The 10,188-nt window shown below is 63.3% G+C and overlaps 2 protein-coding genes across 2 annotated transcripts; both read right to left on the bottom strand.

The window, feature by feature from the left end:
- Nucleotides 1–1,072: 1,072 nt before the first annotated feature.
- Nucleotides 1,073–7,324, bottom strand: QARS1 (glutaminyl-tRNA synthetase 1). The gene is made up of 24 exons (XM_068202042.1): nt 7,165–7,324; nt 6,664–6,811; nt 6,476–6,585; nt 6,294–6,369; nt 5,952–6,016; nt 5,712–5,765; nt 5,457–5,514; nt 5,281–5,352; nt 5,026–5,111; nt 4,728–4,814; nt 4,520–4,619; nt 4,321–4,399; nt 4,091–4,199; nt 3,880–4,010; nt 3,661–3,753; nt 3,395–3,532; nt 3,234–3,321; nt 3,013–3,156; nt 2,837–2,941; nt 2,363–2,455; nt 1,960–2,087; nt 1,701–1,767; nt 1,369–1,494; nt 1,073–1,266 (listed from the first exon to the last, which is right to left on the bottom strand). Exons 1-24 carry the CDS (start codon nt 7,297–7,299, stop codon nt 1,216–1,218), a joined length of 2,343 nt encoding a protein of 780 aa, XP_068058143.1. The 5' UTR covers nt 7,300–7,324; the 3' UTR covers nt 1,073–1,215.
- Nucleotides 7,325–8,204: 880 nt separating this feature from the next.
- Nucleotides 8,205–9,512, bottom strand: LOC137480780 (epidermal differentiation-specific protein-like). Its single transcript, XM_068202072.1, has one exon. The coding sequence runs from the start codon at nt 9,455–9,457 to the stop codon at nt 8,399–8,401; it is 1,059 nt and encodes a 352-aa protein (XP_068058173.1). The 5' UTR covers nt 9,458–9,512; the 3' UTR covers nt 8,205–8,398.
- Nucleotides 9,513–10,188: the final 676 nt, after the last annotated feature.

The raw sequence follows: 10,188 nt of genomic DNA, 5'->3' as shown, positions 1-10,188 counted from the left end.
GGTGCAGCCCGGCCCCCATCCCCACGCAGCACCTGGGGCGAGGCTTCGAGTCGCGCCCGTGTGGGGCCAGACCCCGGTGCACGGGCTGCCCGGGAAGGGCGGTGAGGCCCGTGCGGCCTGTAGCGGAGGGGCTGCGCCCTGCCCCGGGCGGCACCGCGGAGCGAAGTGTCCCCATGGAGGCGGAGAACGCCCCGCGGGACTGTGCCGGGTCTGCTTTAACGTGCCCATGTGTTCGGCGCGGCCTCCCCAGCCCCGGCCCCGCTTAAGGTGGCCCGTGGGGCTGGGCAGGGTCTCCCTCCACTTACTTCACCTCCAGGGGCACAGACACGGGGCTCATGGCACGGGGTTCATGCCAGTTCCGCGGGGACACCCCTCTGACCCCCAGCCCGGGGCCGAGCGGGGACCACCCCACTCGAGTCCACCTTAAGGGGGGAGGGCGCTCCGGCGGTGTTTGTACACAGTGTGCACAGCGTGCCTGCAGCCCCTGTGCCCTGCCTGTCCTGCCTGCACTCACCTCTCCTGCTTGTACACACTGTGCACAGCGTGCCTGCAGCCCGTGCCCTGCCTGTCCTGCCTGCACTCACCTCTCCTGCTTGTACACACTGTGCACAGCGTGCCTGCAGCCCCTGTGCCCTGCCTGTCCTGCCTGCACTCACCTCTCCTGCTTGTACACACTGTGCACAGCGTGCCTGCAGCCCCTGTGCCCTGCCTGTCCTGCCTGCACTCACCTCTCCTGCTTGTACACACTGTGCACAGCGTGCCTGCAGCCCCTGTGCCCTGCCTGCACTCACCTCTCCTGCCTGCACCCCACCTGCACCCCCCGGAGACACCTCTCCATTCCACCCCAACACCCTTGACCCCAGTCCAACCTTATGGTGCTGGCTGGGGCAGCTGCAGCTCCTGTGGAGTCACATCATGCTACACAGCAGACAGGAGCAGTCTCTGTGCCCTCAGAACAAGGGAGACACCCCACACCCACCCTGCCAACCCAAGGCTCATCAGGGGGACAAACAGGAGACCACCCCCACCCCGGCAGCCCAAGACTGAGCGGGAGAACAGGAGGCAGTGACAGTGCGGGGACAGGGCTGGGATCTCCGTTTATTGAGGCGATGCTGCGGGGCACCCCAGGGGACTGCACCAAGGCACGGTGGCACTGGGGGTGTGCAAGAACCCCCAAGGAAGCAACACCACGGTGGTGTAGCAGCAGCGGGTCCCTCAGGCCTTGCCAGGGTCCTCCTTGAGCGTCACTGTCCGGTTGAACACCATCTGGGGAGAAACAGGGGGTCTGCTCAGAGCCCCATGGCGGGCAGGGGGTGCTTGCACAAGTGAGTGCAGGCTGCCTCACTGCCCCCATCCCACAGGGCTCACCTTCCCCTCCTCACTGTCGGGATCCACAGAGAAGTAGCCCAGGCGCTCAAACTGGAACTTGTCAAAGGGTCGAGCGGAGTGGACAGAGCTGTCGACCAGGGCATTGTGCACCACACGCAGGGAGTCCTGGCAGGGGGGACAGCTCAGCCAGCACCCCTACCCTTCTGTCCTCTCCACAGCCCAGCTCCCCCCAGCTCCTCTTCCCCTTGAGACACAGCAAGGCCTTGCCCCAAGAGCGGTAGGGTGTACATGGAAGTGGGTGCCTCAGGACTGGGTGCAGGAGGTCCCCACTTCCCCCTGGGCCCATAACCTCAGCTGCTGTCCCTACTCACAGGGTTGAGGTCACTCAGAAAACCACCAGGTACCTCCGATGGGTCCTCAGGATTTTTGTGCAAAAACCTGCCATGAGATAAGAGTCTTATCCCAAAGCTGCCAAATGAGGGGACACAATGCCACTCATGGGACACCAGAGCATCATCTTCCCCACCAAAGGTCTGGGCAGACCCCCGCAGGGCCTGCTGCTGTACAGCTGTGCTGTTGCTCCAGCACTGCTGAGCTTGTGCTGGCCTCAGTTGGCAGCCAGATACTCACAGCCGCTCGTAGAGCCGCACTTCACAAGCCAGTGGCACCGACACCCAGTGGATGAAAGCCTTGGGCTTTTCTGCCACATCCGACTTGGTGCAGGTCACTTCCAGCTCAATGACACGCCCACTGACATCCTGAGGGAGAGGAGATGAGCTAAGCTGTCAGGCAGCAGTTTTATTCCATATGGCAGGCCCAGGGCTGAACCCCCAGCCCCACAGCTCGGGGACACCTTGTTCCCCACTGTGAGGCACGGGGCAGGCAGAGAGCAGCCACACAGGCAGCCTGAGCCCTCACTGTGTCCAGAGAGTCCAGCATGAGCTGACCATCTCTGCTCTTCCCTGCTGGGGCATGGTCTTGTCCTGACATTCCACAGCCCAACCCCATGTCACCAGTGCCCACAGCTACGCACCTTGATGACATTCTGGACGGTGATGACGTAGCCAGTGTGGCGCAGCCCCACCGGCTGCCCGGGGGCCAGGCGCTTGTAGCCCTTGTCTGCCTCCTGTAAGAGAGTTCACGGCTGCATGAGGGGTTCCAGCATGGGCAGCAGGTCCCCCCTCTAGCATGTCTCTTTGCCCCCACTCCTGCCATCCCAGGGATCAGTGAACCCAGGGCTGTTTGAACTCCATGTTGCTGTGAGATGTTCCCAAGGACAGGCCAGGTTGAGAAACATCGCTTGGACATGTCCTGGCCAGGCTGAGGGCAGCATTAGCCCAGTGCCCATCAGAGCTGCTGGCCCATTTGGGAGTCACAGACATGTCTTCAACACCTGCCTGTGACCTCTGTGTGCAGCGCTAACACCACTTCCAGTGCTGCCAGGCTCCTGCTGCACAAGCTATAGCTCCAGCAGTGAGGATAGTATAGTCCAGTGGGCCTGGCTTACCTCCCTGAAGTCTGTCTCCTCAATGTAGACGGTCTGGTGGAAGGGCACTTTGTGAAAACCACGGCTCTCATCAGCTGGAAAGTTGGGCACAAGGACCTCCAGTGCCTGGGGAGAAAGAGGCCGTGAATGCCGATCTCAAGGAACCCCACTCCCACAACAGCCCACGGCAGTCTCACCTTTGGAGCAGGGAAGTTGGTGATGGTGACCTTGAGAGGCTCCAGGACAGCCATGGCACGGGGGGCCTGCTCATTCAGCACCTCACGTGCACAAGCCTCCAGCAGATGCGGCTCCATTGTCGCCTGGGCCACTGTCACACCAACCTGAGGAACAGCATGCTGTGACCATGCTGGCCAGGGGATGCAGCCATCTGCCCTGTCCCATCCTACCCAAAGCCTACCCGTGCACAAAAGTTGTTGATGGCCTCGGGGGGGAAGCCTCGCCGGCGCAGGGCTGTCAGCGTGAAGAGACGCGGGTCATCCCAGTCCCTGAGGAAACACCAGTGTGACAACCAGGCATGATCTGGGTGAGCACCATCATGGCAGCTGGCCCTGCTCCTACCTTACAGCACCTGTCTCCACCAGGCGGATGATCTTTCTCTTGGAGACGACGGTGTAGAGCAGGTTCAGGCGCCCATATTCCCACTGCACAGGGCAGTAAACATCCAGAGCGTTGCACAGCCAGAAGTAGGAGGAGCGCCTGCAAGGGAGGTACAGGCCCAGCCCAGCTCAGCCACATGGACATGCTGTCCCCCAGCACTCTGGCAGCCACCAGATGCTGCTCCCAGGTCTAGCTCAGCCCTGGGCCATGCCATGCATGGTGCTCACCTGGCCTGGAACTCCTTGGTGCAGAGGGAGTGTGTGATGTGCTCGATGGAGTCACAGAGGCAGTGTGTGTAGTCGTACGTGGGGTAGATGCACCTGCAAGGCAGATGCAGTCAACTCAGGGCAGAGCACGGTGCTGCTCCACTCCCGATACCTCCTTACTACCAGGAAATCCAGACCCACCCCCACCATATGTGCCAGGACAGGGCAGGCCCTCCCTACCACTTGTCCCCAGTGCGGTGGTGTGGAGTGAACTTGACACGGTAAGCAACGGGATCCATCTTCCCATCCTCCATCACCAGCTTCATCCTCAGCGTGGCTTCCCCCTCCCCAAACTTGCCCTTTCTCATGTCCTGTGGAGAGAGGGGAAACTGTCAGCTGAGCCACAGATCCAGAACCCACAGGCACGCAGCACCTGCCCCAGCCAGGATACCTCAAAGAGCAGGAGTGACTCCTCCACAGGCCGGTCCCTCCACGGCGAGGGTGGTGGGTTGTGGCCCTTGATCTCCTCAACCTTCTGATGGCAGACATATGCCTGGCCCCTACGGAGGGAAATGCCATCAAGAGACTTGAGTGGCCCATCCCCTGGGCAAGGAGGAGCCCTGACCACGGTGCAGGATATCAACACCAGCCCAGCACATTGCTACTGCCCCACATGCTCACCTGCGGATGAGCTCCAGGGCCCAGGTGTACAGCTGGTCAAAGTAATCCGACGCATGTGTTACTGCATAAGGCTGGTAGCCTGTGGGGATGGGTGAAATGGTACAGGTTGGAGGAACTCCAAAGGTCCAGCTGCAAGACCTGAATGCAGGAGTGTCCCTGGCACCTGCCTTGATCCTGCCCTCCCCATCCCGAGCCATACCCAGCCACTCCACCATCTCCCGGATGGCTGTGAAGTACTTCTCCTCCTCCTTCTCGGGGTTGGTGTCGTCATAGCGCAAGAAGCACACGCCACCATTGGCCTGGAGATGAAGAGATAGTGAGCAGTTGCTCCCTGAGGGACCACAGGGCCAGGCCAGCAGCCAAGCAGCGGGGAAAGGCAGGGGCCAGGGTGGCTTGGTGCTTTTTACCTTGGCATAGCCAAAGTTGAAGTTGATGGCCTTGGCATGGCCAATGTGCAGGATCCCGTTAGGCTCAGGAGGGAAGCGTGTCCGTACCTGAAGAGGCAAAGGGGACATCTCTGTCCTTCAGCGGGAAGTTTTTACCTTCCCTGACAGCAGTGACACTGACATGAGCCCCTGGCAAACCTGCAGCACCCCTATGCTGTGTGGGTGCTGCCTCTGCTGTGCCCCGTGAGCTGCGTGTTCCCCACCACCCCAGCGGTGTCACTCTCACATGGAACCGCTGGGCTGTGGGACATGGCCTCACCTGCCCCCCCGTGATTGCCAGGTGCTGCTTCAGCAGGGCCATAGTGTTGGGCGTCACCACGTAGCCCTCAGTCTTGTAGTTCTCTCCTGCAGGCAGAGGACGCTCAGGACTGCAGCACTGCTCTTACCATGCCAAGCCCAGCAGCCAGGGGAGAAGGACACAGGACCTGTCCCGTCCTCTGCAGCACGGAGAGCTGGGACCAGGCACAGAGCCAGTGGAGTGGCCCCAAATATGGCAACGGCACCTCACACTCACCTGGCTTATGGAACTTTAGGGCTTCTCCTCGCAGCTGCTCCAGCAGTGACTGTGTCTCTGTGCCCATGTCACCTGCAGGGAGATGGGGCTGAGCTCCCTGATCACAGCTCCCAAGGCCCAGCTCGGAAGCAGGTGCAGCAGGAACTAAAGGGCTGGGGAAGAGGACGGTCTCTTACCATTCTCCATCACAGCCACCTTCTGTTTCTCTGCTGGGGCCAGACGGGCCTTTGGCACCTGTAGAGACCAGCACAGCACGCTGAGTGCCCAGCTGTAGCACATACCCTCTCCTCCTGGCCCAGCACGCTGGCCCCAGCGCTCCCTCCAGACCTGTACCCATGGTGGCAGCTCAGCCCAGAGCAGCTATTTGGGATCCTGCCCGGACCCTTTGCAAGAAAATATCATCCAAGTTTGCAGCTTCCTCTTCTCCTTACCTTTGGCTTCTTTTCCAGGTCAGCTTCTGTCTTTGGCCCAAGTAAATGCAGCACCTGGACAAGAGTGACACATTCAGGAGTCAAAAGGCTTCTGGACTAGGTGTGTCCTAGTGTCCTGTCCAGGTGGGGCAGGCTGTGCCCAGTGCTGGGCCCTCTAGGGGACTGGCTGACAGGTCCCACTCCTGTCACAGCACACCCAGGGGACCACAGCAGCACCTGACACAGTAACTTTCCACCCACCTGCAGGTCCACCTCGTTCTTGATGGTCTTCCCGTCCGCCCACCGCAGCTGGCTCCGTGCCTCCCCTGCAGACAGGGCACCCCGTGGGCAAGGGGCAGGGCCCAAGCCCGGGGGAGCTTCAGCCAGGGCGCTGATGCAGAATGCCACACCCTTTGCCCCAGGGCTGTCCCTGTTGCTGGGCACTATGGCCCTGCCTGTGTGGGGGATCCGGCAGGATGACATCTCCCCATGGCAAAGGGCTGGCTCTCAGGATTCAGGGGAGCACAGTGGCACTGGCAGTCAGGCACAGGGACGTGACAGCCACTAGCACCGGGCAGGGGCTGCCCCGGTGTCTCCACTCACCCATCAGCAGCCCCATGTTGAAGTGGTAGCGCTCTGCCAGCAGCTCTGCTCGGTGCTTGCTGATCACAGCCTCCACCTGGGAGCGGCACAGGGACACCGGGGTGAGCGAGGCAGGCAGGAGCACAGCAGGAGCCAGTCCAATGTCCCCTGTGCTGTCTCCACAGGGTCACAGCCCCACTCACCGCTTCCTCGATCTGCTCGGGGGTGATGCAGATCCCCACACCACAAGCCCGCTCAAAGTCTGCCACGTCCAGGGGCTCCACGGGGTGGCTCCTCACGTACTCCAGGGCAGCTGGGGACAGAGCAGGGATGAAGAGCGGCCTGCGGGGCCGGGGCCGGGGCCGGGGCCGGGGCCGGGGCCGCACGGTACCGCTGAGCTGCAGGTCGGTGAGGATCTCCCTGCGAGCGATGTAGCCGACGAGGAAGCCGAGGTGTTTCGGGTCCTTAAGGCGGGCAGCCGTGTTGTACAGAAGTGTCCCGGTGGCCTTGTCCAGCGCCGGGCCCAGCGCGCTCCTAGCCTGTCGCCGCCCCGGGGAGCGTCAGGGCAGGACCAGGGCCCGAGCCCCCGCGAACCGGTGGCACCGGGGGCTGGAGCGGGACAGGGGAGTGCCAAGGGCCGAGGCCGCTCGGCGGGGTCGGGAGGAGGCGAAGCCGGGGGGTCCCGGCAAGGCTGGGGTCGAGGGGGTGACAGCGGGACCACGGTGCCAATGTAGCCGGGTGACACCGGGGATCGGGTTACCGGCTCCCGGGGGTGACACCGATATCGGGGTAGCAAGTTCCCAGGGTGGCCGGGTCCCGAGGTGACATCGAGGTGACGGGGTACTGGAGATCGAGGATTGGGGATCAGGGTGCGGGCCCCCGGCGGACGCACCTGCAGCACAGCCCGGCGCAGCAGCGCGCTGAGTGCCCCGTTGCGTAGCGTCTCTCGCGCCTTGGCCTCGCTGAGGCCGATGCCCGTGAACAGCCCCAGCGCCTCCTCCGCCGCCATCGCCGCCGCCGCCGCCATGCTGCCGCCTCCGCCCGGGGGCGGGTCCATGCCCGGCCAACCGGCAGAGAGAGCGCTCCGTTCTGGCCAATGGCAGGAGGCGGACCCGCGCCGGCCGGGCCAATGGGCGCGCGGGAGGCGGGCCCCGCGCGCGGGCGGTTGCATCATTTAAAGAGACCGGCGGCGGCGGCGGCCACGTGGGGGGCGGGGCTGGGGGTGGGTCCGGGGCGGGGCACGCCGCAGGTCCCGTCCCAGGTCCCGCCCCCGGCGCCCCGAACCCACCGCTCGGTGCTCCGCGGCTGATGCCCGCACCTCCGGTGTGCCCTGTGGCGCTCCGCCTGCCCCGACGGCCCCGGGCACGGGCGCTGCGACGAGCCCGTGGGGATGCAGGTGCCCAAGGTCCTGGGGTGGAGAGCGGGTCGCGGTGGCGGCCTCAGCACGGTGTATGCGGGGCCAGGCCGGCTCGGCTTCCCCAGCTCCCCCGGATCGTGCGTGGTCGCTTGGCCCTGCCAACCCAGTGTCCGCACTCTTCCCTCCTCCCCTGTCCCCCTCGCTGCCCTAGTACACCCCTCATCCCAGTCTCCCCAGGCTTCCCTAGACCGGTGGAACTTTGGCTGCCTCAGCCCAGTGTCCTCCCGCCACCCCCGCCCCGTCTGATGTTTTGTCCAGTCTGGTGTCCCCAGGTCTCCCTTTGCCCCCCGCCAGCTTGCCCAGCCTGGTATTCTCTAGCTCTTCCGGCCCGGTGCCCCCCCAGCTCGGTGTCCTCCACAACCCCTCGTTTTCTGACTCAGCCCAGGAGTCCCTGCCTCAACCCAATATCTCCCCCCTCCCCGCAGCTTGCCGTCTCCTCTTAGCTCAGTGCCCCCCCTAGCCCAGTGTCCCATCCATCCTACTCCCACCTCAGCCCGAGTAGCAGCAGACTCGAGTGGTTGCGGAAGGGTGTTTATTGGAAATACTGGGTGGGAGGAGGCACTAGCAGGTCCTGCCAGCCAGAGCCACCGGACACAACCAGACAAGGCAGGTCCTGGATCCTCCATGGGTGGGTGCTGGAGTCAACGCTGGTGTCACAGTGAGTCCCGCACCACGGAGGGCACAGCCACTGCTTAGCACCGGCACAGAGTTACAGTTCCATCCTGGTGCCAGGCACTGTGTCTGTCCCCTTGGTGGCTGCCTGCTCCCTGCCCGTAGCTGGCAGTGGCTTTAAGCTGTAGCGTGCACTGACATTGGTACCTGAGACGCTGCGGTATTCGCCCATCTCCGTACGAACGCTCTCGTTCTGGGTGATGGTGAGCAGGACCGGGACGGAGAGTGTCACCTCCTTCCGAAGGACTTGGATGCTGAGCGCTGTGCGCGGGGGGATCTTCGCTGGCAGCTGCACCTCCACGCGCTGCCGACGAGTGCTGCTTTCACTGCGCCCCTTCTGCACCGTGAAGATGTTGGAGGCTTCCACGGTCAGCGTGAAGGAGAGCCCAGCTTTGAGGCTGGTGGCATTGCTGAAGTGGAAGCTCTGCCAGAGCGTAGTGCCGTACTCCCGGCTGCTGCTGGCTGCCAGCGCTTGCTCCGACTCTGTCTCGTTCACCCCCTCAATCTCATCCACCAGCACCTCCCGCTCCTCCTCCACCCGCTTCTGTTCCCAGAGGAGACGTGCTGAGACCAGGGGCCGCCCAGGCCGTAGTGGGCGCAGGTGGGACAGCCGAGACTGAAAGTTCAGCTCCAGTTTGTAGTCAGCGAGATGCTCGCCGGGCCATGCCAGGCAGTGCCAGCCGCCCCGGCTGGGATGCTGGTACAGCAGCCAGACACCTCGCTGCACCATGTGGGAGGCCACCCGGTCGTTGAAGTACCCATACGCCAAGTTGGTCTCCTCTGTCACCACCTTGCAGGCGCCTTGGAAGTTGGGGTGCTCGTAGAGGGTGATCTGGGGGTCCCCCAGGTCATGGTGCACGAGGCGCAGTGCCGAGAAGCTGTTGGGCCGATCCACAGTGGGGTACTCGCCCTCCTCGAAGGCGTGTGGCTCCCCCTCATATTTGGGGTCTGTGTAGGCAATCCATGGCTGCCCCTCCACCTTCAGGGAGGCGATGCAGTTCCCAAAATCCAGCTCGTGCAGGTCAGGCACGTCGCAGGTGAACTCTCGGCTCAGCCCCTCAAAGTTGGCACGCTCGTACACTGTGATCCGGTTCATGGTGCTGTGGGTGCCCGCCCCTACGAGGGCACAACGTGGCTATGTCCCCTCCTGTGATGCTACAGTAGACCCGCGAGGAAAGCCCAGCAAGCAAAAGCGAACCTCAGCACTCCTCAGCACTCTTATCCTCTGTCTTTCCTTTGCCCACCTCCTGCCTGGGCCCCGTGCTCTCACCGTCTGTGCTGGCAACACCCTGCAGCTGTGCCTTTTAGGAAGGGGTGATGGGACCAGGGCGTGCTGCGGCACGAAGCGAAGGCGATGACAATGCTCGCCCCCGCACGCTGCACCCAACCCTTGTCCCCACTTTGTGTTGGGGAGTCAGCCAGGCCCCGCACGGCGGTCGACACACCGGGATGCCAGCCAGTCCCACAGACCAGCCCTGCCGGAAAGTCCTGCCTGCCCCAGGCACGTGAGGCTCTGTGCTAAAGAGTCACCGCCAATTATCAGTGATGCTTCCGCCCTGCCCGCGCTAATTACAGTGTGCATTGCCGGTGGGGCAGGAACTGCTGGCTCACCCCACTAGGGTGAGAGGGCATCGTGGTGGGGCAAGCTGGCGCCCCAAAACAAGAGCCTCTGAAACCCTGGTGATCCCAGCAATTGGATATGGACACCTGGCACGGTGGCACTGCTCCAGCCCTGTCTCTGAGGATGGCTGGGGCAGATGGGAACACTTCTTCCCCCTTGTCACTTCATAGGGTGGCCAAGGCATTGCTGGAGCGGGATGCTGGGCA

The sequence above is a fragment of the Anomalospiza imberbis genome, chromosome 11, assembly GCF_031753505.1.
Source record: "Anomalospiza imberbis isolate Cuckoo-Finch-1a 21T00152 chromosome 11, ASM3175350v1, whole genome shotgun sequence".
In the NCBI taxonomy this organism is placed as follows: domain Eukaryota; kingdom Metazoa; phylum Chordata; class Aves; order Passeriformes; family Viduidae; genus Anomalospiza; species Anomalospiza imberbis.
This window is presented reverse-complemented; position numbering and strand designations above follow the sequence as displayed.